Consider the following 26,909-nt stretch of genomic DNA (forward strand, 5'->3'; position numbering starts at 1 on the left):
ATTAAAATGATTGAAAATGTTCTAGGCCAGTTTTATTACTGCACTGAAGTGAGAATGAGATGTTTTTCATACTGGATAAAAAAAAAAGTGAACAATTCCTTCTGTCAGTGCTGTTTTAATGTACATCTCATAAGAATTTCTATCATATGATGCTTTGGTCCAACAATATTTACATTTCACCAAAAACACATTGTGTATAAATTTTCATTGGACACTTGTGGAAGTCACTTGAAATGCCCTGCTGGTAAACCAACACATGCCTGTTCAACCGTCACTGATCCTATATCAGCATGCATTGACTAAAACAACAACTTCTATCATGTTAGCACCAATTTCACACTGGACTGGAACAGTACAAAACCAATATTCAGTCCTTTTTTTTTTTTTTTGTAAATAAAAAAAATGTGGGAATGCCTGACCAATTAACAACCAGCCTAACAATAACAATGAGAAATGTTTAAATATAAGACAACTTCCAACAAATAATTTACAAACAGAATCAAAGAGCACTCACTCTTAGCTCTGATACTGATATACAGTAAATTATTTAAAAGGCACCTGACTATTTACAAATTAAGGACACAAATAAAATGAATGAAATAATATACATGAGGTTAACAGAACATAAATAATAAAAAGGGGCTCGATTAGAGGCGGTGTTGGGTCACGACACACTGCGTGCGCTGCTGCTCTCTGGCTCTGGTGTGTCGCCTCTCCTCTCACTGGACGGAGAAGTGTAGAGGAAGTTACAGCACACATACAGAGGGAAAGACAAGAGCCGGCTGTCCAGGTTCATCACCACATATTCCTGTCAATGCGACACAAACAAGTACTTCGGTCAAGTCAAGTAACTGGAAACAAAATGATTTTATATTTGACGTAATGACGACAGAATACCTGGTCTTTTTCAAGGGTCACAAGCTGGTAGCCTGTCGACCGGCTGCAAACCACTTTTCCACTGCTATCAAAGGAAGCAAGGCGCAATCTGAAAAATAAAGAAATAATAATCGTTAAATACTGAAGTAAAAATATATTTGATATTTTAAAAAAATATATTATTTATTTAAATATTAACTTTAAATAATTTTCAAAATGAATGAATTATAAAATAACTGAAATTATTAATTATATTATTAATTTGAAAATAAATTATGTTTTCCACCTTGCTTAGTACCATATTAAAAACTATTTTTTACTATTATAATTTATTTTATAATTTATTATTAAAAATATTAGTTACAAAATAATTAATTAATTATAAAGTAATTTAAATTATTCAATAATTTAATGAATTTATAAATTATTCAAAGCATATACATATATTCATTTTTAATAACATTAATTATTTTCTAGATAAATAGACAATTTTATTACTAAGAAACAATGTCCATATATGTATAGCATGTACAAACATATAACACATTGTACAAGCAAACATTATTATTATTTGTAGTTTAGACCATCTGTAGGAAGATGTATAAGATATATATGTATAAGATGTATATATGTATAGATTATAATACTCATTCCTTCATAATGTAACGCAATGTAATATAATATAATATGAGAAAAATAACCAGATGTGTAACAGCTCACCGGTACGCAAGGTGGCGTCGTGGCTGTAAGCTGACAGCGCCCCCACATGGCTGACTGAGGGTGTTTCTCTTAAAGATTATGAAGCGATTTGTGTAAGTCACCAGCAGGTCAAAACCATAATTGAACCCCGTCCATCGCCAACAGTACTGTAGAGACAACAAAAATACATACGTGTTATTCAAAAACAAAAATATGCAATATACTGTACAGCAAGAGTTCAACTCACATCTCCATCTTTGGTCAGTTTCCGTCCACAGCGCATGCTGTTCAGCTCAAACTCCTCTTTATTGGCCTCTTGTGGTCTGTAACCATCAGATTCACTCATTTGCAATTCAAACCACATGTTTAATGTGTAGCAGTGCAGGTGTTGGACGTTCTCTCACCCGTTATCATTATCATGTTCTGTCCTCAGCATGGCGAACCACTGCTGTTTGTACACGGTGCTCAGCCACTCTGATAAACACACAAGAGGAAGTCGGGTTAATATATATATATATGCCCCACTAATTTCCACCTCGGATAACAATGGAGCGTTGCAGGACAAGATGATGCATACTGCACAGAAAAATAGCAAAAGCTTTCTCAAAAATATTTAATCTGACTGGATTCATGCAAGTTCTGGAAGTCAAGAGGAGAGTCACCGGGCGGTAGGATGTTGTCCCGTTCCAGCATGCGGGCGGAGGCCAGGTCATTAATGATGTACTGCAGGCGGATGAGTCGGAAAACGGGCACGAAGGGCATCCCGTCATCTGAGTTCAGAAAGGGCTCCTGCTCTCCAACCTCTGTGTACGAGTGTGGCAGTTAGAGGAAGATTATAGAAATGTTTTAAGCATTTGTATGCGTGTAACGTACCACTTCTTCTTTTACACAGCCAGGCATCAGCATCGAGCAGAAGCTGTTTGATAGGACCATCCCAGGATGGATTAAGCTGCAAGAACATCCACTGAAAAAAAAAAAAAAGAGTTAAAAAAATAATAATAAGCTGTGATGCAATTTCAGTGCACCGCTAAAAACACAGACTTAACCCTATAAAGCCTGACATTCATTCTTTAAAAGTTTGGAAACATTAAAAATGTTTTATGTTTTTGAAAGTAGTCTCTTATGCTCACCAAGGCTGCATTCATTTGCTCAAAAATACAGTAAAAACAGCAATATTGGGAAAAAAAGCTGAATTTTCAGCATCATTCTAATATGCTCCAGAAACATTTATTATTACTATTATCAATGTAGAAAACGGTTAAGTAAAAAAATAAAATAAAAAACGGTTCCTTTGATGAATTATATATATATTAGTTCTATAATTAATGTATGAAATATCCACTAAACATTAAATCCACTAAACATTATGTTTAGAAATATCAGTAACAGTATAAAGTGAATTCTTTTTTTCTCCATATATTGTTGTTCTTTTGTTATTTTCTCACAATCATTAAAATATATATATTTAAATGTATTAAATTTCCATCTACTTCCTGAAGCATGTTTACACCACCAGGGGGCAGAAGACACATGGATCATGTCCCACATCACATACCTTTTTCAGTGCCGTGTAGACATCCATCTCCACTTGCATTACGAACAGATCGGAAGACTGAATAAGTTGTTCCATAATTTCCACCCTACACACACATACTAAATGAGACCAAACATTTACAAAAACTAAACGTTCAGATGCATAAAGTAAGACTGTACCCGAGCTCCTTCATGAGGTCCACGTTCTGATGCGTCATGAGGTTATTGAGGAGCCACTCTAAACACCTGCAGTGCACATGCAACATGCTCATTATGTCACAAGAGTGGTGGAGAATAATGAAGGGAATCAAACAAGACTACTGACTTCTTCATGACGGAGTCCAAGCCGTACATGGTGGCTGAGTTATAATAGCTGCACACGGTCTTCACATTCACGTTCTCCTTCATGGTCTCTCCACACTGCTGGATCAATCCATCCTAGGAAAGACAAAAAGCATGTTATTAAGGATGACACTAGAAAGACAACCTGCACCAGTGATTCAAAAGTGTAGTTGGTGGCTATAGGGGTGTTGCTAAGGTGTTTCTAGGAGAGTGATTCTGATTGGCTGTGCATTTGTCACTTTCTGCAGCAGTGAGGATTTTTTCTGCTTGTCGTGTCATTCCAGTAGTTCAGATTTGTATTGCCTTGTCAACGTTTGCACTTGTTAAAAACACAAGAATTATATTATAAATATAAACTATTATACATTTTTTCAGATAAGCTCTTTACAAATGAAAAAAATATATATATTTGGGGTCTGTTTTAACAGAAGTCTCATTCTCACCAAGGCTGCAAGTATTTGATAAAAACACACAAAAACGGTAATACTGAAAATTATTATTTTCAATTTAAAATAACAGTTTTTTGTTTGTAATATATTATGAAATTTTATTTATTCCTGTGATATAAAGATGAATTTTCAGCATCATTACTCAGTCACATGATCCTTCAGAAATCAGTATAATATGATCATTATTATTATTATCAATGTTTAAAACAGTTGTGATTCCTAAATAGTTTTGTAGAAATAGAATTTTAAAGGGATGGTTCGGAGTAATTTCAACCCAGGGTCCTTTGCACTATGACCTCGAGCCAAACACCCCCCCAGAAGCTTTTATTCCTTTGGTCGAACATTATTAAAGTTAGAGCTTATTTAGAGATATCAGCCGAATGGCTTAGTGCAGGCGCTAATGGATCCAAGGTTGTATCTTGTAAATTACGCCACTAATAATGCCCAGAATGATACCAAACTTCTACAGTAGTACAAATATGTTCTGTACTCATAAAACAAGGCATTGGAAAGTTTGTAAGTACATCAGGAGTTTATTTAAATAACACTTGCCTGATGGCTTATGCTAACGCTAACCCGGACGTCGAGGTCACTTCCGTGATTTGGGAAGAAAAGCTTCTGGGGGGGGGGGTGTTTGGCTCGAGGTCATGGTGCAAAGGACCCTGGGTTGAAATTACTCCGAACCATCCCTTTAAATGTCTTGACTATCACTTTTGATCAATGAATCCTTGCTGAATAAAATTACTAATTCTTTTTTTCTCTTTTACATACTAAACCCAAACCTTTGAATAGTAGCTCAATAACACATAGACATTATTTATAGTTATTAAAATCAAACTGAAACTCTAAGACAGCCATACATTCATTAAAACTTTTGCTGAAGAATTACAGCATAGATGGCAAAACCCATTCATACGGATATGTCACTATGACTATCAAAAGTAATTCTTGCAATTTCATTTATCTAGTGGATTAGATAACTTTACGTAGCTAACAAGCTGATTAGCAGAATTCTCAACCACATTTTTGGAAAGCAAAAGTTTGCAATAAATAAAAATGTGTGCACATGATCAAAACTGTAAGATTGGGCACGCGACAGAGAAATCGCATATCTTTACAGATCAGACACTGTTTTTAACCCTAGACATACTTACCAACTGAAGCATACAAGCAGCAGCGAGAATATTAACAACCCGACTTGGTTTGATCAATACGTCATCCCTGTAGAGTGACCCGAAAACCACTTGCAGGGCTGCAGATGGAGAAGAAAACAAGGTCAGGATATGAATGTTTGGTGTCCACAGTACAAATACAACATCAAGGCGGTGTAAAATCCTCACCCTCAGTGTCAATATTTTGGTCTGGGATCTCAAGCTCAATAACCATCATGTTAGACTCCTTCCAGGATCCACTGAACATGCTGGAGAAATAGCCCGACTGTTTCCAAACAGGAAAATGAAAGGGGGAAAAAAACATTTAAATCAAAAGCGAAATGAGTAGTCTGTTATTAGGAGACCTGAACAGCTGGACCAACCTGACACAGGTATATTTTATGCAGGTTCCACTCCTGCCCCAGGGCACGGATCTGGATGTCACTGTTTTCTCCATTCAGGAATAGCGTCTGGTAGATGTACTTAGAGGTGCTTTTCAACTTCTTCCTGTCCGCAGAAAAAAATAAAATAATAATTAGACATCTATTAAATACCAACAACACTAATTAATGTGACAATGCAGGTATCAACTGTTACATTTATATTTCTTTAAAAGAAAGAAATGAATACTTTTACTCAGCAAGGATGCATTAAATTGATCAAAAGTGACAGTTAAGACATTTATATTTCAAATACAGTCAAACTAAAATTTATTCTGACACCTTCAACATTTCTCACATTATCACAGTTTATTCGCTATAGTTTAGAAAATGGTAATAAAATATGACAAGAACTCCGAGTTATTAAATCAGTTGATATTTCACTGGTTTTGGCCATCCTTCTGTTAGATTTGTCTCACAAATGAATTATGTTGAACAGCTTTTAGCTGTTACATTTAAGTACACAATTAGATAATACCAATTTAGGTAGACCAATTTACAAGCAATGCTTAATTTTGTTCAGTCTGTGGTGTAAAAAGGTTGCATTAGCAAATAAAGAAATCATGGGCAGGTCAAAGTGTCTGAATAATTTTTGGTCCCAAATTTTCTGAAATTTTACTGGTACACAGCTATTGAAGACTGGAGTAATGATGCTGTAAATTCAGCTTTGCAATCATATGATATTTTAAAATAAATACAAACAGAAAAGAGTTATTTGAAATTGTAACAATATTTCACTGTATTTTTGATCAAATAAATGCAGGATTGTGAGCATAAGAGACTTCTTTCAAAAACAAAAACTTCTGTGTGTATTCTGAGTCTGACCTGCGTGGCGTATCCAGCTGGCTGTCCTCTTCCTCCGGCTCGCTGTCACAATCACAGCGGGAGCTGCGTTTCCTCTTCCTGCACTCACAGCTGTGTCTGTTTCCAGCGCACTGCCTCTCCAGGGCCTCCTCCGGGCCCCGGGCCGACGACTGGAACCGGCTCCCGAGTGAACCCATGATTATTCAGCCTACAGACAAACACTACTCATTTAGTCATGTAACTACACTGCTTCACAACACCACTGACCTGGCATGACAACTGTACAACCAATGCATTTTAACTTGGTACCACTTGCAGAAAGCCTGAACATAATTCAATTTAAGCACTGTATGGATGTCAGGTGACAGGTGGTGAGTGAGATCACTTTCCACTGCTTTATTTACTTAGCTTGCAATATCTAAAGTTATTTTGCCTACATTAATGTTATTTCATTTAGCTGTGGTTTCATTTAGGTCATGTGAAGCTCCAGTCTTGGTTTAGTACAGAAACAGTGACGTTATGCTGTCAGAATAATTATTTCAACATCAAGAACTTATTATTTTTCCATAAGCTGTGTATTAAAGTCGTGTGTATGTTAAGAACCATAAAGCTGGCCTCTTGTAAACACTCACCACACGCTTCTGCCTCTCAAAACACTGGACACACCCTGGAATCTGCTCCTCAAGCGCTGCGCAAATGCATTATTAGGCGTGTTATGAACGCATATTATGGCTGTTACGGCATCAAAATCGGCTGTTTAATGTATAATGAAATAAGCAGCAGTTTGAAACAACAGCAGACTGCTAAATAACAGACAGAGGTATGTGTCTCTCCTCCACGTCACGGCTGTGTGTGATGGTCATCGGGCGCTGGTGCCCCTGCTGTCGCGGAGACGCTGCAACACGTTCTGCACACTGAAAAACAACTCTATTTTTTGTTATGAAAACGTAAATTTTTTAAGAAAATAAAAAAAGACAGACTGTTTATGTTCTTCTATGTCATAAAAACGATATTATTTTACTGCAGTCTTGTTTAGTGTAATTCTATATGTTGTGTTTTATAAAAGTTTTATTATTTAGCGTTCATCTCAGTGGTTAGTTGTCTCTCTGCCTTGTATTATAAATGTGCAATAACCATAAAACGAGAAATATTTTGAATAAATTATTTATATAAATCAATTAAATTATTTGAAACGCTTTACACATAATACACTGTGCAATAAACAATCGCTGTAAAAAACAAAGTTGCTACCATACATTTTTAAGTAAAATCAACTTGGATGTTTAAGTCATTTCAATTTAAATTACATTAAAATTGTTTTAAAAAAACTGAAAATTGCTTAAAGGGATACTCCACTTTTTTTGGAAATAGGCTCATTTTACAACTCCCCCAGAGTTAAACACTTGAGTTTTACCGTTTTCGAATCCATTCAGCCGATCTCCGGGTCTGGCGGTACCACTTTTAGCATAGCTTAGCATAGATCATTGAATCGGACAGGACCATTAGCATCTCTCTCAAAAAAATGACCAAAGAGTTTAGATATTTTTCCTATTTAAAACTTGACTCTTCTGTAGTTACATCGTGTACTAAGACCGACGGAAAATGTAAAGTTGCGATTTTCTAGGCTTTCCAAAAAAAGTGGAGTATCCCTTTAACTTATTTTGATGAGTTAAAGCAATGTAAAAACATATGTTGCCATAACTTATTAATCATATAATTTGTACAGTGCACTTTACACTTCACAATGTCTCATTTGTTAACATTATTAGTTAATGTATAAACTAACATGAACAAACTATAAGCAATATATTTTTTTACAACATTTATTTATCTTTGTTAATGTTTGTTAAAAATACAGTAACTTTTTTGCTCGTTACTTAACATTTCATTAACTAATGTTAACAGACACAATTTTATTTTATTTTATTCTATTTATTTTATTCAAAAAAAATTATTAGTAAATGTTGAAATTGTTGAAACTGAAAATGTAAGTATTGTTCATTCTCTGTTCATGTTAACTACTTTAGTTAACTAATCTTAACTAATTAAACCTTACGTAAACTTTAAAACAGTGAGGTTTTTCTATACTTTAAGACATGCAGGAACATTACTTCCCAGTTTACTTCAAAACAAGAATGATTGGTATTCAGCTGAGATATGTTTACTCTAAAATAGAAATGTAAAAAGTGCAAATCCCACCAACACACCACAACCACTGAGAGGTTTTGACCGCTAGACCTCGTTTCCACTTCCCCCTTTGATGGGCGGGACTTAGGACGGAACCAGCCAATGAGCGTCGAGCTATCTACGCAGTCGCCTACCTTTCTACGGATAGCAAGCTTTCAGGGTGCTGTGTGTCTGTTTGACACGTACCTCACCCTGGTGTGTGGAAGTCTACACATGTATCGGGTGTGAAAGAATTTCGGGCGGTTCAAGACTGACAGACCTTTTGTAACGTTCAGTGCAGACTGGTTTCATAACCTGCAACATGGAGCCAGGGGCGAGTGACGCGACAGCAGGTAAATACTGTATTAAAAGTGGCCTAAAGAGATTGATATGGATATAATACTATATCAGATAATTTTGCATAACATTAGCTTTAGTATACATCTCATTATATAAGTTGTACGTATCGTCTGATTAAGTGCATTAAAAGTGAAAATGTAGGTATAATTTGATTTATCTTTCTAGGTTGAGTACAATGCAAGTACTGTTTTGTAGTATACTATGAAGTGTACTACAGAGAAAATGTATTCCTCAGAGGTTGCTTGTTTATAGCTTATGAGTTCTGTTTAGATTTATTCAGTTAACTTTGTCTCGGATGTTTCTCCTAAAATTCTTTGTGTTAGACTGATAGACACACATGTTAATATAAATATTAGTGTACAAAGCTGAAAAATGTATCTGGACAGCATATCTCTCAGGTTGTTTAATATAAAATCAACATATTTGAGTTCATACAGACATATCTTGTCTGACTTGTCATTGAAAACTTTGATAAAATGGCAACTTTGTTTTTGAGATCTCTTCTAAAACTGTAGGTGTGATGTGCATCAGTATAATAATGTTTTTATTTTTCTCTGAGATATTGGCTGAATAAAAATGCTAAATCTCCATTCACATCGCTGATTAGGAGAAACAACAGAGATATCATTGAGATTCCCTTTGTCACTTTAGCAGGTGCTCGATACGTTGAACCCTCCAAAGCGAAGAAAAAGAGCAGTGAGGAGAAGGAACGGGCAACTTCGCCCCCGTCAGAGCAGACCAGCACCATGAAGCGTCTCTTTGGCTTTGAGAAAGGAGACGTGTCATCATGGCATCGGCTGGTGTGTCTCCTCAATCGCCCCACTGACCCGGCCTCATTGGGCATTTTCCGTTTCTTATTCGGTGAGTCTTCATTTGTGCATGAAGTATGTGATTTTACAGCATCCATCATTTCCAACTGTGGTGCAGGTGTTGATGTGTGCTGTGTTTCCTCAGGTATGCTGATGGCGCTGGACATCACCCAGGAGCGAGGCCTGAGTCATCTGGACTTTAAGTATTTAGACGGGGCACCGGTGTGCCGCTTCCCCCTCTTCAACTTCCTGAAGCCCCTTCCCATGGACTGGATGTTCTTTGTGTATTTTGTTATGCTCCTTGGTGAGTTCCTCGAAAAACTCTTTATGAAATGCAACGGTGACTGCCCACTTTTCTAGTGGCCTTGCTTCTGGAACCATTTTTTTCACCTTTCATTTTCTCCATAAGCATTTCTATAAATTCTTTAGTAAAGTGACAAACGAACGTGCTATGAGATGTATTGCTTTGAGGCTTAAATTAATAAAAAAACAATGATACAATATAAAAATATGGACTTATATTAATTATAATTAAAAAACGAGTTTTATAAGTATGAAATATATTCATTATATTTATATTGTTAAAATGTATACAGTTATTATTATTTAAATATATGAATTATAAAATATTTGATGTAGGGATTCACTACTGGTTATTGGCCAGTTTATTTATTTCTGTCACTCAATATTTGTTTGTACATCTTTATTTTTAAATTTAGATTACTTTTCATGTCATTATAAATATATAAATTGTAAAAAAAAATATGATATTTATTATTAAAATTGATATAGTACTCATATTATTATTATTATTAATTATAATTTTAAAATATATTAATTATTAAATATTAAAAAAACATTTAAAAGGATTCACAATATACTGGTTCTTGGCTGATATTAAGAGAGTTTTACATTTATTTCTGTCATTCGATATTTGTTTGTACATGTCTCTATTTTTACATTTAGATTACTTTTTCTGTCATTTAACACACCGAAAGTTAATATTTAAAAAACATAATAAAAAACTAATTAAAAAACTCGAAATAGTTTAATAACACTGTTGAATATAATCTTTGAAATTAATATCTATGTTTCATACTGTACATTGTAATGTTTTGATGCCTAAAATTCTGTTGTCGCATTCAACATTAGTATTTTCTTTTTAATTTATTTAGACAAAATTATTGGCCATTTATCAGTTATCAGCCATTGATGAAAATAATTATCGACGTATTGATATCAGCCAGAATGGAGAAATGTAATGATATTTTTATTCCCAGAACCCATTGTGTCATTTTGACAGATGTGAACCCAGCACTTCTTTAAGAAGACACAATAATGATCATCCACTTGCGTGTTTTGCAGGCGCTGTTGGTATCATGCTCGGCCTTTTTTATCGTTTTGCCTGTCTGATGTTTATATCTACTTACTGGTACGTTTTCTTCCTGGACAAAACGACCTGGAACAATCACTCTTATCTGTACGGACTCATCGGCTTCCAGCTCACGCTCATGGACGCCAACAGATACTGGTAAGCTTACACTTACTGTACAGTGGCCCCAAAAACTTTTGGACACTTAGCTCACGCTTAAAAATATGCATTACACAACAAAACATTAACCCAAGAGTAATTTATTTTAACATAAAACAAGCAAAACATTGTTTTAATGCAGGTCATTAGATGGACTCCGAAACCCCAGGAAGAGGAACGCCCATGTACCGCTGTGGAACTACACTTTGCTGAGAACTCAGGTCAGCTGATGTATCTAGATTTGGCCTGAAATATCATCCCTGTGTTGTAGGACATTATCGGCATAGACAAAGTTATGATGAGATAGTAAATGTGCATTGCCTTTGACAGATTTTTATAGTGTACTTCATCGCTGGGGTCAAGAAACTAGATGCTGATTGGGTAGAAGGGTACTCAATGAAATACTTGGCACACCATTGGTTATTTGACCCTTTCAAGTGAGTATATTAGCCTCCAATTACATCCGCCTTAGCGTGACATATTGTTGTAAAGGATCAGTATCATGGCTATGTTCACACTGCAAGCCTTCGTGCTCAATTCTGATTTATTGCTCAGATCTGGGTTTTTTTTTGTTGGGCTGTTCACTTTTTTTTTTTTTTTTTTTTATGTGTCCAGTATCAGATTCAAGGTTGAACTGATCGCAGTCCCGAACTGACCCTTTATGCGCAAAAGAACAATAACAAGATGTAAACACAGAGGTTACTGAAGTCAGCATTTACACATCGAAGTCACACAAAAATTGGATTTAGGCAAATTTTGCCTGCAGTCTGAACGTAGCCATATTTTGTCTAGGCCTGTCACGATTATTGATAAATCATCAGATTGAATTTCAGTGACATTTTGACATTCAAAGAAGAAAAATTTAAGCATTTATAGACTGGTGCAGGGATGACGTCAGAACCCGGAAGACTAATTAGGGCTGCATGATATTGAAGAAAAATACGATATGCGATATCTCATTAAATAATGCGATATTCGATATGCGATACGATAATGCTTAAAAAGTGTGTAAAGTAAACTTAAATTATCTTTAAAATATCTTTAAAATTATATAACCTACATACGTGTTTCACATTCCTTTTGTGACAAGAAAACATCCCTACAGCTTCTGAAAGTGAACAGCAGTGTTTTACTGAAACATAAGAAGTGTTATTTTAACATCAGTGTAAACCACGGGGTTTAGGGTTTCAGGTAGGCCTACATTAGGTTTATTTAACAATAGAAACTGAATAATCAAATGTAAAAATAAAACACTGCTTAGTTTTCACTGTATGAATTAATTATATACTGATTCTTATTAAAGCTGCAAAAGTTATTCAGCCAAGAGCAGTGAGTGATTTTCTCTTTGTCTTTTGTTCATGATCCCAGTTATTGCAAGCTGTTGCGATATGCATATCACGATATATACATTTGCGATATTTCGATAATTTCTATATATTGTGCAGCCCTATTTTCAATTTATGAGTAAAATAAATCCTGTGGTAAACATAACTTGATACACTGCACACATTCAGACTCTAAACGTTCTTATCAAAAATAGTCATGACTGCTTCAAAATGCGCGTTTTCAAGTTATGTTTACCACAGGCATTATTTTACTCATAAATTGAAAAACCCCATGGGAAAATCTCTAAGGAACCAGCGGCGAATTAGTCTTCCGGGTTCTGACGGCATTCAGTTGACAATCGCAATTATTTGTATGACAGTTAATCATTAGCACAAAATTCATGATGATGACAGACCTAATTTTGTCTTTTTTTCCCCTCTCCCTCACTCTGTTTCAGAATGATCTTGCCTGTTGAATTGGTCAGTCTGATGGTGGTCCATGGCGGGGGTCTGATCTTAGACCTCACAGCTGGCTATCTGCTTTTCTTCGATGCCACACGTCCTGTCGCCATCTTATTTGTCAGCTATTTCCACTGCATGAATTCCCAGCTCTTTAGCATAGGTAAAATTACGCTTAAGGACTAGTTTACTCAAAAGATTTGAGATTTTGAAAACTTTATGATCTTTATTTTTTATCCTCAGGAATGTTTGCTTACACCATGTTGGCCACAAGCCCTCTCTTTTGCTACCCTGACTGGCCTAGACGCTTTTTTGGCCGTTTCCCAGAGTTCCTCTGGCCTGTACTGCCCCTCATCTCTCCTGCCCCGAGTCCCAGCTCCTCCTGCGTGTACCCAAATCCACCCAGTGTGCCTAGAGAACAAGATGAGACCCACTCAGCTCCCAGACCCACCACACCGAGCTTCAAGCACAAGTTCAGAGCCTTCTTCGCCATCCTTTACATCACAGAGCAGCTCTTCTTGCCATACTCGCACTTCATCACGCAGGTGATTTTAAACTGCACTATGTTGTTCAGATGCAGTTTGATCTAGAAGGTTCATTGCGCTTTCACAATCAATGTAAACACAGATAGTGAACAAAAGCAAATATCTGCACAAACCTTTGGAAGAGGAATCACATGCCTTGCTCACGCTTCACTTCAAAGGCCCTGTTTTACACCTGGTATTAAGATGCGTTTTGGACGATCGGTTCACAAGTGGGCGACGCTAAATACAGGTGGTCTAAAACATTTTGAGCTCTTCCAGAGGTAGTTGAAAACACATTAGACCGGATTGCTTTCGTAGTGTAAACGCTCATGTGTTCGAATGTGTACGAACAGCCACAAAAGACGCCTACTCTCCACCTACTGACTTAATGCGTAAACATTAAAGGAGAACTCCGGTCAATTTTAACATTGAGCTCATTTTTTTGTACATTTGGAGTGCTGTCAGTACAGAGAACGACAAAAATCGGTGTTGCCTACACCGAGTTATCCTCTTTTTAAAATTTGCACCCTGTTGACTTCAATGGGGCAAGTTTTAAACCTGCTTTTAGCCTCTTAACATCCTTGATGTGTCATTACAAGTGCACAGGTCATGTGAGTGATTCCTTCTGAGAGAACGCAGGTGAATCTGACTGCAGTAGATGTGAAAGATATTAATAAAAATGATGTTTATTCAGCCAGCGCTCATACCTGTATTTACATCCTGTTTTCGGTCGAAGTCCACAGTAGTCGATTGTCGAGTTCACGCGCGTGATCATAGGTACTAAACCTATGCGCGTGAACTCGACAATCGATTACTGTGGACTTCGACCGAAAACAGGATGTAAATACAGGTATGTGCGCTGGCTGAATAAACATCATTTTTTATATATTTCTTTCACATCTACTGCAGTCAGATTCACCCGCGTTCACTCAGAAGGAATCACATTGCAAATTTTGTGATTTTGCAACTTGCCACTTCAACTTGCCCCATTGAAGTCAACAGGGTGCAAATTTTAAAACGAGGATAACACGGTGTAGGCAACACCGATTTTTGTCGTTGTTCTCTGTACTGACAGCACTCCAAATGTACAAAAAAATGAGCTCAATGTTAAAATTGACCGGAGTTCTCCTTTAAGGGAAGCGCTCTAGCCAGACGGGATTTAAACTTTATTGGCTGAAGACGAAAAACAGACCAAGCACAATGTTCTCTCACCATTCCTGATTTCTAACTCACACTCGCAGCGTTTAGCTGGTCTTGCGGCTGTCAGAGCAGAAAGGAAAGCTGCTGCTCTCCGTATATTTTTCCGTCGTCTCCGACGGAAAAGATTTGAAAAAACCCATACATTTACCCGCCCATAGACCCTCCGTTCAAAGAAATCAGGAAATGGTTGAAAGTGGAGAAAAGAGACGGATTAAAACACCAATAATTTAACTTTCTCTTTAAATTATTATTATTATTATTATACAAGAAAAAGGCTTGACATTCACTTCTTTGCTCACCAGCCACTGTGGCTATTGTTCTTCCAAAGTTACTAGCCACTAAACATTTTCAATGGCCACAATTTTGACATCGATACCATGGGGAAAAAACTGCCATTTAGATATTTTTTTAATATCATCAGCTAGGGGTGTGACGAGACACTTATCTCACGAGACAAGACACGAGATTGGGGTTTCTCCTGTATGATTTCACATGAGTCTCTTCAGACCTTACTGTACACGAATTATGAGCTTCCAGAACTTTGAACTGATTAAGGCTGTGTGTGACCTGCTAATTGAACTCCTTTCCACAAGTTGAACATAGAAATAAAAACGGTATAAATCACAAAAAAAAAAAAAAAAAAATGTCTTAGTCTAAATAAAAGTGCAAACAATAAGTGCAAGTGCAGCCATAATCAAAGTACTGTAGCGCACAGACTCTTTATAATTGTTGTAAAATTGCTGTTTTATTTTGCACCGGCAGTTATAGGGTTACGGCTGTAAGTTCGGAAATAGTCCGGGTAGAGAGAAACGAGCGTTGCAGTTGTTCTTGCATTCCGATTAAAAGTTCAGAAACGGAGGCTCCCTTGTCTGTCGTTCTTCAGACGTTACAGTAGGCTACTCTCTCTGTATTCAAAGTGCAAACAGAGACCAGAGCCACAACTACACAGTCCAGAGATAGATTTGATATTGGGAGACAGACTAATGTATGTATGCAGCCTAATTTGCGCACATCATCAGGGAGCTCGCGTTTTACTTTCACTTTAAAATTCGTGATCGCACCTACTATGTAAAGCAGCGGTGCTGAGAGCACATTCTGCAAGATAAGACATTTATCAGACGCTTAGGCTCTGCTGTGCAACGAATCCTCCGCCATCATCACGCGATCAGTGAACTGTGCAACTCGTGTTTGATGAGCAGAGCAGCCGTAAGCAATAGTCTACAATGGTCTTTATTTTTATAAAAACAGCGAGACAGCTTTTCACTCGACGAGAAATCTCATCACATTTTAGTCTCGGGAGATCTCGTCACACCCCTATTATCAGCATAATTTCACTGCTGTCACTTTAAGACTTAATGCACAGATGCATTATACTGTTTCACATGCGTTTTCTTTCTCAACTGTTTACGTTCTCTTAAAACATAACTAACTGTTTAGGTGAATACTTGTAAAGACCGGCATTTTGACATTATTTTGTGTGTATTTGACTGTTTAATCACAATACGCAGCGAAAAATAACTCAATTTAGTACTAAGAGGCAGCTTTATGTGAGCACACTTTGGGTGTGAGAACAAAAAAAAGCAGCTGGTATCGTATATTCTGTGGAAAAGAGTATCAGAAGCATTTCAGATATTTCAGTATCAATATGTATAAAAAATATCTATTTTTGAAAACACTACATTATACTCAGTTTAATATTTCAGATGCCTTTAAAAAAAATGAATTACATGTATATACAATTCAACCTGCCAAGGTGGCTAGTAGGAGTGAGTGTGTTTTCACGCCACTGCTGAAATCCACATGCATTTGGCGTGTTTTAATGTCAAGCTCTGTATAAGAATTATAAATATATAGAAAAAATATAAGATTTTGTCAGATGTTAAACATTTAATCTCTGGGCCATACAGGGCTATAATAACTGGACAAATGGACTGTATGGCTACTCATGGGACATGATGGTTCACTCTCGCTCACATCAGCATGTCAAGATCACCTACAGAGATGGCGTAACAGGCGATGTTGGATATCTGAACCCTGGAGTGAGTCAAAACTATTTTACAGGAATGTTCCAGGTTGAACAGATTAAGCTCTATTAGTAATGATTTCAAAACATACCCGTTTTTATTTTTACATTTTTCATTAGCTTGCAATGCAAGTATATGGGAAAGAAAAAGTGATTCTAAATTAATTTCCTGTGATAATCGACAACATGCTACAGATACCATCAGTAGAGCTTGATTTGTTTTTAGCCCACGATATTCCTTATTTTAACAACTGGAGTCATTTAAATTGCACCACTACATTATGCTTTTATATGCTTATCTTCTCATGTCATTCCAATATGGTGCAGGTTTTCACTCAGAGCCGGAGATGGAAAGACCACGGAGACATGTTGAAGCAGTACGCGACTTGCCTCAGTGAAAATCTGCCACGCTTCAATATCTCAGACCCAGAGATCTACTTTGACATTTGGGTGTCCATCAATGACCGTTTCCAACAGAGGTTTAGTCGTGTTTATTGTGTGTTCAGTTTACACTGCTAGATGTTCTTTGATTCATACAGACAAAATGATAGTCCAATGCTTCTGACATCAAAGTTAAAAAGCCTTTGTTTCAATATGGTTCTGCTTCTATCCAATAGGATTTTTGACCCACGCATTGACATCGTAAAAGCCGATTGGTCGCCATTCCGCCCCAATCCATGGCTCATGCCACTTCTCGTTGACTTATCACCATGGAGAACCAAATTTGAGGAGATTGAGGGGTCTTTGGACAACCAGACTGAGGTGGTATTCATTGCTGACTTCCCAGGTATGTATCTCCTAACTGATTTTTTTTTACTGGAATACTTTTGGTTAATTTGCACACACAGGTGCTCAGTTATTATTAATGTGCCATCCACAGGCCTTTTTCTTGAAAACTTTGTGAGTGAGGATCTTGGGAACACCAGTGTTCAGGTCCTGGAGGGTCTAGTGAAGGTTGAAATAGTGGACGAAAAGAAGAACTACAGTTTACAACCAGGAGAAAAGATGCAGGTACAATTCTCCTATCCTCTATTATCAAACTCTGATTTGTTCCAGTGTAACATTTTAAACTCTTACTATTATTCATGTTTGTATCTACGTTGATACATTTCATTATTGTGTATTAAGATTCCAGCTGGCGCGTACCATAAGGTGTACACTGTGTCAGAAGGGCCATCCTGTTACATGTACATTTATGTAAATACTACTGAGGCGGAGCTTCAGAAGAACTTCACCAAGCTTTCTGAACTTCAGGAGAAAGTGCGCAATGGAACAGGTAAGTCACTTTTCGGTTGCATGGGAAAACTTTGATTTTAAAACTACTACAAATTCCTTCAGATTACATGACTTCTTTGTTGTTTACCAATCATTTTCATATGATCAAATAGTTGAATTGTTCTCTTTAACATATTTACTTTGATTTGTACATATTTATTTTCCAATTCAACATTGCACACTGTGTTCACACAAACAATGTCAATTCAAATTAATTCAGTGTAAAAAAAAAAAAAGTAAGCAAGCCACAGAACAAATAGCAACAAAACCAAGAACATAGAACATAAGAGTTTTGTAAATATACTTCAGTGTTTTTTTAGTCTATAGTTTTATTTATATACTATTATAGTATTTAATATTGTGAATTACCTTTATTTTTATATTTTTAGTTTTTAATGTAATTTAGGTTTAGTATTTTTATTAGTTTTTATATTTCTATTCAGATTAAAAAATTTCAGTTTGTCATTTTAGTACTTATTTTTAAACTTATTTCAGTCAGTTGCCAAGGCAACGTTTCTAATTTTCGTTTTTCCATCTAATTTTTATTTATTTATTATTATTAACAAAAACCATTTTTCAATAGTTTAGTTAAAGATAGCATGAAACTTCCCTATTGTGTCACATATCCAAGTGAAACAGCTTCACGAACAAGAAAAAATGTAGGCAGGGCCAGCGGACCTTATTTTGTCCATCGGGAATTGATTGGCTGGTTGTGGTTTGCTATTGGACGATCTCATGTGAGTGACAGGCTGTCCTGCACTTTGCGCCAGTAAACGCATCATCAGAGAAAAGATGTTAAAGCTACTTTGATTAAAGAATACGTGGGCATTCAGTGCCCACATTTTTGTGCACAGATAAATCATATTTTATAATAAATATAAGAATTGTCACAATAGCAACACTGGTCTAGATCAAAAGTTCCCTGTAGTATAACATCTTTAAACGTCAAAGGGGCTGAAAGAAGCCATTTAATTTTTGTGTGTGTATTGCTACGCTGAAGAAGCACACATAACAACTTGTTGCTGTTTATAGAAACCGAGCCTTTGCCTCCTGAGATGCAGCCACTCATCACCGGTCTCGACGACCAGGACTCGGACAACAGCGTGATCGACCCTGTAGTACGAATCTTCCTCAAACGACAGAAGCGCATGCAGGAGGTGAAAAGGCGTCGGGAAGCGTCTATGGTCGAGAGGTTCCAGAGATTTGCCTCAAAGAAATACTACTCGATTAGACGAGGGTATGTAGGGGTATTAAAGAGAGATGTCAAATGTCTTGCGACAGTACAAATTAATTATTTTGGTTCATCTCTTAAGGCTCCTGATGACAGCCATCGCTTTGCGTAACCTGGCTGTAGGTTTGCCACCGCTAGAGCAACTGACGAGAGAGGTGGCCTACGCCAACCTGAAGGAGCCTGAGAGCGAGACCAATCAGGATGAGCGTCTTAAAGACGAGGTGGGCCACGGAGAGCTGTGAGAAAACAGACTGTTACTGAGCTGCAGAAAATCAACAAATGCTTTAGTAGGTCAGTATTTTTGGAACATTCAGGTTATTGTTTACAGTTTTTTTTTTTTTTTATCATACACTTAAGCCCAAAAATGTAAATCTTTTACACACCCTCATGTCATTCTAGACCCGTATAACTACGTTAGATTTTAAGTTTTGTGAATAAGTCCTGAAATGTTGTCCTGTTCTTAACATGGTCCTGTCATATATGGCTTCAAAAGACCTGGAATGTACTGTAGTGCACAAGTGGTAAAAGACTATTTTACAGTACATTTTTCAGTTTTTTGGGAGTTTGACAATGTCTTTTTTTATTCAACTTTCATTGTATGGAGAGAGAGAGAAAAGCTGCTGGAACATTCTTAAAAAAAAAATCTCTTTTTGTGTCCCATGGATGTCATACAAATTTGGAACAATGATGGACAGAATTTATAATCTTTAGATGAACTATTTTTTCATTCCATTTTACTGGTTACTGAAATGTAAGTAATGATGACACTAAGATTTACTTTTTTTTTGTTGAGAGTAGTCAGAAAAAAAAGCTATTAATTTACTATTACTTTTTCAGTATTAAAATAAATCTAAATGAAACTTGGCCTTTTGTGAGAATGTTTGAAGTGCAGTTTTTTTTTTTACCTTTAAACCAAATAAAAGCTTTTATCTTACAATTCACTCATATGTGCTTAAGGGATCCTGCTATGTTTCGTCTCATCACCGGATTTATGCATACATAAAATCAAATGCTTTTAGAAACGATTTTCAGGTCATCTTTTAATTAGACAAATCTTGGCTATAAAAAGTGCCAAACATGGACAGGTACTGAATTGTCTTTGATGCATAAGTTTCATTATGCTAAATGCTGTTATTAAACGCCTGGGTGGCCTAAAATAACTTGAACTCAACCTTCTTTATATGCACACTGGGATTGTGGGATTGAGAATGCAAGAAAGCTGTTCAGATTGGAATTTGTCTGTATGTGTCAGTCTTTTAATAAAAAAAAGTGCAAGACTACCCCAGTGTGTCATTATAACATGCTTGAGTGGTGACAAAGTATTTAGTTAATGAATAAATGTGTTCTGTTTTATTGCTATCAGTTTTAAAATGATATTCAGTTACAACTGATCTTTTCACCCTTGTTAAAGTGCAACAGACAATCCAAAATGTCAACAAATACACACATTAATGGAATGGCACATCGTCCACACACAGAATTAAGACATCTAAATGAAAACAAACACTTAAGTTCTGTAAAACTGCTTGAAATGGTACATAAATCCATTCTTATCGCTGTCATCTTTATAACATTTAAACAGCTATGACTCATAACCACTCAAACCGAATGGACATCACCACTACTACTTCCGTCAGTAGTGTGTAAGCTTTTAAAGCTTTAGTTCACATGCGTTCTTTTTACACAGTGAAGTTCCAAAAAATATTAGACTACCATTGGTCCAGACTAAACTGCATTTACAAAGAGGTTAACCCACTGAAAAGGATTTACTTGGCTCCAGGTTAGCAAAGCTAACTTGCATGGTAACTTAAGTTTTAGTCTTAACAACTCTTTCACAGTTTTGGGCAGTAACATGATAAGATATTAGGTGTGTTCGACAGCGCTGTACATCAAAACACCGCGATTAGAGAGAAGACGTCTCTGTATGCTTTCGTATCGCTCTCGCGGTATTTTGTTGTCACACCAATCGTTCAAGTCCAACACATCTATATATACACTGGCTTGGTCCACCCATTACTTCCCTTTTTGCTAATTATAAGCCAAGTCTGTTAATCGAAAATTGCCACATCAAAACCAAACAAAGTAAATAACGTCCATACAATTCAATAACGAAATGAAAAGGTTCTTCCAACAACTTCCTTATTTGATAAGTCACCTCATCTAGAGAAACATGCAGTCAGTGGATGAGAATATCCGTCTGACCTCATATATGACACGAGGAGAGATGTGCAAATACTTGCGGAGGTACTTCTCATATTAAATGAAACCTTGATTCGGCAGTCGATATGAATGTTCACTAAAACTAAATATCAATTCCTGCATTTGCAGAACACAAAAACAAACAATGGAGTGTTGAAACCAAACCACACTCTTCAAGGCTGTAATGAGTGAGTCTGTTAAACTGGTGTTGCGTGGTTTAGTGTTGGTAATATGAATCCCTTTTTATCCGTGAAGTTGATGTGATGTCGTCCGTAGTGCTGAGATCTACCTTGGCTGGAAGTCTGGATAAAATATTCCACGTAACACACCTTCGATAACCATATTTGAAAACGTATCTGCAAAACAATTGAAAAGCATTCATTGAATGTATATGTAAAACAATACATATGCAGTGTTAAATAGAGGATTGCAGGATGTCTAGTAGTAAAATACTATTTATTGCAACAAGACTCTGAAACTTTAACTAGACGGTGACAAATGAACAGTAATTAGACTGACTGAAGTCTCAGCTCAGTTCAGATATAATCCTGTGGTTAAGTGAGCGAATGAGTCATCTGAGTCAGTTCAGTGAGGACGGGAGTTGTCTGACTGATTCACAAATACATGCTCAAGTTTACATGCATATATACACTACTGAAATGAATGCTTCTATTCAGCAAGGATGCATTAAATTGATCAGAAGCGACAGCAAAGACGTTTATGTAACAAAAGATTTATATATATTTTTTAAATGCGGTTCTTCTGAACTTTGTTCAAATAATCCAAAAAAAATGTATCACGGTTTCCACAAAAATATGAAGCAGCACAACTGTTTTCAACACTGATAGTAATAAGAAACGTTTCTTTAGCATCAAAACATCGTATTAGACTGATTTCTGAAGGGAAGACTGGAATAATGATGCTGAAAATACAGGATCACAGGAGATAAGTTATTAAAAATTGTAATAATATTTCATAATCCTGTTTTTACTGTATTTTGATCATATAAATGCAGCCTTGATGAACATATATTTAATATTTATCTATACTATATACTTAATGTTATATCATTTTTGTATTTATTTTTATATCCATTTATTTATAATATATTTTGCTATATGTTTAATAATATATTTTGTATCTGTCACTCCCAAAGAGCAGAAGGAAACATGAATGCACATGCATTCTTCTGCCCCTTAAAAAACGAAAGCTGAAGGATAGACATGTACCGTTGGTGACAGGCAGCAGATAGGGATCCCTCAGGAAGAGAAGCGCTGGCTGATGTGTCAGTTTACTGCAGTGTTTGTAGAGAAAAGGTCAGAGAACAGAATGACTCACAATCTAGTTCGGTTTCTGATGACAGTGTTAAAAACAAAGCGGACAGAGAAATTTATCACATGGTTGTGTCATTTCCCAGCCAGCGCAATAACTTCTCAAAAACGCTTTTAAAACAGCACGTCACACGTCAAAATGGCTCTGAAAGGTTGGATTTTTACATTCCGTGCTTCTTTCAGATGTAAATATTGCATACCTTGATTCCTCCGATTCCGTTTCAAATGATCTAAACAGAAAAAAGAGTCACTTTAACACACACTGACATTGTGCAAAGATCTTTATTGTAATTACTATATTGAAAAGTCTTTGTTTGTCCAAAGGTCTGCTTTCTAAGGCCTGTACTTCAGACAAAATTACACACAAGCCTTACCCACAACTCTCAGTTTTTGGCAGTGACGGGAAATGGCGGATATTGAGGAAATCCAAGAATATCTTTGGAAGAACCTCATTTTCCATGATTATAGTCTACACACACACACACAATCAAATGGTTATTCCAGAATACGGGAAAGGGACTGTGTGATTTATTTTGTTCAGCAAACGGATCAATACCTGGAGGTAGAGCTCTAGTCCCAGTCTCCTCTGCTCAAGAACCTTAGGCACCCAGTTCCTCACATGCTTCGAAGGGATTTCTGGAGGTTTAATGCTCTTTTTAAGCTATTAAAAAGTAGTCGGGAGGAAAAAAAACATGTTACACACTGTCCAGAAGGAGTCTCTAGAGTTTACACACAGGGCAGGAATGTTTTTCAAGTGGAATTTCTGCATTTTGCCAAAACTGTAAATTGCGTAAAATTCCACTTCATCTGACACTCGATGTCAAATATCCTCTTTCCTCAATGGACACAATCATACAGTCTTGATGTACTCTAGTAGCACACAATGAATACTCAACATTATTTCTGACCACATACAGTAAATAAGAAGTGCTGATCTGAGAAATTCTGCTGAAAACTTGCAGATGTTTTCTAATGAACTATTTCAGCAACACTGCTTTTTCACATGTACATGCTGTTATTTATTATTAATAATAATTATAATAGTATATTATTATTGGCACTTTGGAATCACCCTGGTACAATTGTGTGCAGTAAGAATGCATCTGATTTCAAGAATTAACAATGGACAAACATTTTACAGCATATAATTTAGGAGATGTCTAATAAGGTAAAGGAAGCCAATTTTTTAAATAAAAAATAAAAATTATCCTGTTCATTCTATTTCTAAATATATTCTGACGTTGATGAGACATGCTCATTCTGCTGTGTATTAAACAGCCGGCCATTTATTCTTTGATTGTAACATCACAAATAAATTCTGGTTTGATTTAAACTCATTCATTTTAGCCCTATAGAAGATAATCACTCATTTGTTATCAAATATATAATTTATCATCATGAAAACCCTGAATATGTTGCCAATTTCTTTATATTGCACGCAAAATCTATAATCTATATTCATATTCTCCTTTATGCCTTGAATTCAATTCTCTAATTTAATCCCCAGACTTATACGCAATATCTAAACTACTAGATTGTTTAGCCTTATGAGAGTTTATTAAAAGATTTCACTTAATTTTGATATTATGATTTCTTCTATGTGTATTTTTTATGTAATTATTTATTTTCATGCAAACTTTAATTCATAGATATACAATTGTTCTCTGGTAGTTCGTGATACATTAACTAATGTTAATTAATTAAAGTGTTACGAATTTATTAAAAGTATACATACAAATTAATAATAATTACACTTACATTCATGCATTTAGCAGATGCTTTTATCCAAAGCAACTTACAAGTGAGTCAAAATTTAATTCTGTCATCAATTAATTTCTTAAGATCCACGTTTTTACCACCAAATACATTACGTATTTTACTGCAGAGCGATAAAGAATATTGTTAGCAGTTTTATGCGTGCTTACCATTTTATGCAGGGCGTGAAACTCACTGTAGCGTTTCTCAACAGTGTGCTGTCGACCACACATGAGCACCTCGATCTTAAAAACCTGGCGAGACAAAGTGCTTTTCTATCATTTCCTTCGAATATAATACAGTCTAGTTGAGTGAGCTGAAATGGCTCATAAATATCACTTTAAATACAGGCTATATCAAAACCTAGACATCATCATAGGAGCGGTTGGGGTGTTCAAACGCGCCCAAACCTGCTCCAAGTAGTCAGCGCCAAAGAGTCTACGTCTTAAATCGACATTTCTCATAATTCACTGAGGTCAAGTGTAACGTTTATTATCGTAAATTGGAATGAAAGCGTGTTTACGCCAGCTGGCTGGTCTTGAAAGTAGCCGCTGTTGAACTCACCGTGTAGCCTTTCTCCATGTTACTGCCCTCCGACCGAAAAGACGGGATTGACACTTCTAAAGGATGCATGATCCAGCGAGATATATCAGCAATTATGTGGCACACCAGATCAAGTAATTGCGAGAGACCTTGGTGGGCCCTTCAGAGTAATTTTACTGGTTGTCGAGTTCACTGGACGCCTGACATGAATTGAAAATATTCCACGCACTTCTTCTCCATCGCATGCAGGAGGTTCAGCGGTCGGTCTGCAGATGTAATGCCGCCACCTGTCGTCCTGACAGAGAATGATTTGTTTTTCCAGTCGGAAACTGCAAAAAGGTCGGCAGCTAGTTGGGATAACCGATATCTCTGTACCTTAAATGAGTTAGACGGTATTGCTGCTGTTATATGTAGCCTATGTATTGTAATAAATGCATTTGAGGGTTTAGATTATATATCTCATTTTGTAGTTTCAATGAAACATATTATTATTATAATTTGACTATCAATTGTCAACATCATCCATTCAGCTCAGTTACCAAAGTTACTGTAAGACAAATTATCAAAAGGACCTAAATTATGTATGTATTCATGTACTGTTCTGTGGACTGTTTATCTGGAAATCACCCCCTGTACCTTTGAATAGGGCACTATTTGAAGGGACAGCCATTTGAAGTAGTGTCTGAAACCACCATAGTGGACGTTTTCAAGTACACTCATTCAATCCCACAATGCACTGCAATAACGAGTGTACAACCGATGTACGCTGGGCTGAATCCGAAATCGGATACTCTCTTGAGTAGGTACTTATTTTGAATACTAAATAAGTATGTTCTATATAGTATGAATGTGTTTAGAATAAATGTAATCTGGACGTACTACATTTGCTATGTTGGCTGGATCCCAAATGGCACACTTCATGTGGACTTGTGGTCTCGTGGCCTTAAATTGTGCGTGCTCGCCAAGTGTATGAGTCCGTAGGGTGTCCCATTCTGCATTTCAGCGCTCAGAAGTGTGCTCGCGAGCGCCGCGACCGCCACCTTTGTGCCTTCGACGCGGTCTTCAGCGAAGCCCGCACTTTCGCACCCTCCACACAAGTTACCTACCCAGGAATCATTGTTGCGATGTTGTGAACGCCCAATCAGATAAATGAGGGGAGGGGTTTGTCGTTACCATGTGACCTACCAGCGTCAGTTGCGTCGCTTCACCTCCATTTACAAACCCTCTCCCGTGGCCTCATGGGATAGAATGGCTGGATCCCAAATGGCACACTCCGGCCTTGTGGACCTCTTTCGAGTTCACACTTGGTGATGTCAGTAAGTGCAGACCTAAGGGGTGCTGGCCTTGAGTCCACGCAAGAGTGTATTTTGAGACAGGCTTGATGACATCATGCCACCAAAAGTCAAACAGCCTCAAAACTCCTCTCCTCATTTATCTGATTGGGCGTTCGCAATGATTCCTGGGTAGGTAACTCGTGTGGAGGGTGCGAAAGTGCAGGCCTTGCCGAAGTACACATCGAGGGCACAAAGGCGCTGAACGCTGAAATGCCGAATGGGACGGACTCGTACACTTGGCGAGTGCGCGCAATTTAAGGCCACGAGACCGCGAGTCCACTTGAAGTGTGCCATTTGGGATCCAGCCTAAAGAGTCCATATGCACACTTCAGAATATCGCTGGAAGTAGTACGTCATCCGTGTACTTTTTGCCTACTCTTCTATGAGTACTGTGAATTCAGACATACTTATTTTGTCACATACTGTTTTTCGCCCCTAGTAGGGAAGTATGCGATTTTGGATGCAGCCTTAGTGAACAGTTCACCATAGACTGTATAAAACTAGGTGTACACTCAACGGCTAGAAAATACCCTTCATGCACTGTGAGAGT

At 36.8% G+C, this 26,909-nt stretch overlaps 3 protein-coding genes across 4 annotated transcripts; 1 reads left to right on the forward strand and 2 right to left on the reverse strand.

Annotated features, from left to right (window-relative positions):
• Positions 1-99: 99 nt before the first annotated feature.
• On the reverse strand, positions 100-7,162 carry gmcl1 (germ cell-less, spermatogenesis associated). The gene is made up of 15 exons (XM_084399791.1): positions 6,927-7,162; positions 6,316-6,502; positions 5,434-5,557; positions 5,240-5,336; positions 5,054-5,151; positions 3,434-3,546; positions 3,289-3,354; positions 3,131-3,215; positions 2,449-2,539; positions 2,238-2,378; positions 1,980-2,049; positions 1,823-1,898; positions 1,597-1,742; positions 898-985; positions 100-808 (listed from the first exon to the last, which is right to left on the reverse strand). The coding sequence occupies exons 2-15, from the start codon at positions 6,489-6,491 to the stop codon at positions 665-667; spliced, it is 1,515 nt and encodes a 504-aa protein (XP_084255917.1). The 5' UTR covers positions 6,492-6,502; positions 6,927-7,162; the 3' UTR covers positions 100-664.
• A 1,416-nt stretch (positions 7,163-8,578) lies between these two features.
• On the forward strand, positions 8,579-20,477 carry ggcx (gamma-glutamyl carboxylase). 2 transcript variants are annotated; one of them, XM_084400509.1, is made up of 15 exons: positions 8,579-8,813; positions 9,472-9,681; positions 9,775-9,933; positions 10,995-11,160; positions 11,303-11,381; positions 11,491-11,597; positions 12,944-13,107; positions 13,188-13,489; positions 16,576-16,707; positions 17,019-17,170; positions 17,309-17,478; positions 17,572-17,702; positions 17,820-17,967; positions 18,999-19,203; positions 19,280-20,477. In XM_084400509.1, the coding sequence occupies exons 1-15, from the start codon at positions 8,783-8,785 to the stop codon at positions 19,437-19,439; spliced, it is 2,316 nt and encodes a 771-aa protein (XP_084256635.1). In that variant the 5' UTR covers positions 8,579-8,782; the 3' UTR covers positions 19,440-20,477. The 2 variants fall into 2 exon arrangements, with proteins under 2 accessions (XP_084256635.1, XP_084256636.1); XM_084400510.1 differs by having other exon boundaries at positions 8,644-8,813; positions 9,475-9,681.
• snx24 (sorting nexin 24) lies at positions 19,756-25,310 on the reverse strand. Its single transcript, XM_084400511.1, has 7 exons — positions 25,047-25,310; positions 24,653-24,736; positions 23,284-23,388; positions 23,102-23,196; positions 22,928-22,957; positions 22,626-22,690; positions 19,756-21,752 (listed from the first exon to the last, which is right to left on the reverse strand). Exons 1-7 carry the CDS (start codon positions 25,113-25,115, stop codon positions 21,682-21,684), a joined length of 519 nt encoding a protein of 172 aa, XP_084256637.1. The 5' UTR covers positions 25,116-25,310; the 3' UTR covers positions 19,756-21,681.
• Positions 25,311-26,909: the final 1,599 nt, after the last annotated feature.

Source organism: Rutilus rutilus (genome assembly GCF_951802725.1).
Source record: "Rutilus rutilus genome assembly, chromosome: 25".
NCBI classification, from domain to species: Eukaryota; Metazoa; Chordata; class Actinopteri; order Cypriniformes; family Leuciscidae; genus Rutilus; species Rutilus rutilus.

Excerpts from the sequence above, each read along its gene's own strand:
- gmcl1 (XM_084399791.1), bottom strand. The coding sequence starts at position 6,491 with ATGGGTTCACTCGGGAGCCGGTTCCAGTCGTCGGCCCGGGGCCCGGAG. Across the intron at positions 5,152-5,239 it reads CCAAAATATTGACACTGAGG|CCCTGCAAGTGGTTTTCGGG; the intron begins GTGAGGATTTTA and ends CTCCATCTGCAG. Across the intron at positions 2,540-3,130 it reads TCTACACGGCACTGAAAAAG|TGGATGTTCTTGCAGCTTAA; the intron begins GTATGTGATGTG and ends TTTTTTTTTCAG.
- ggcx (XM_084400509.1), top strand. The coding sequence starts at position 8,783 with ATGGAGCCAGGGGCGAGTGACGCGACAGCAG. Across the intron at positions 11,382-11,490 it reads ACACTTTGCTGAGAACTCAG|ATTTTTATAGTGTACTTCAT; the intron begins GTCAGCTGATGT and ends TGCCTTTGACAG. Across the intron at positions 13,108-13,187 it reads TTCCCAGCTCTTTAGCATAG|GAATGTTTGCTTACACCATG; the intron begins GTAAAATTACGC and ends TTTTATCCTCAG.
- snx24 (XM_084400511.1), bottom strand. The coding sequence starts at position 25,115 with ATGCATCCTTTAGAAGTGTCAATCCCGTCTTTTCGGTCGGAGGGCAGT. Across the intron at positions 23,197-23,283 it reads GACTAGAGCTCTACCTCCAG|ACTATAATCATGGAAAATGA; the intron begins GTATTGATCCGT and ends GTGTGTGTGTAG. Across the intron at positions 21,753-22,625 it reads TCTGCTGCCTGTCACCAACG|ATACGTTTTCAAATATGGTT; the intron begins GTACATGTCTAT and ends ATTGTTTTGCAG.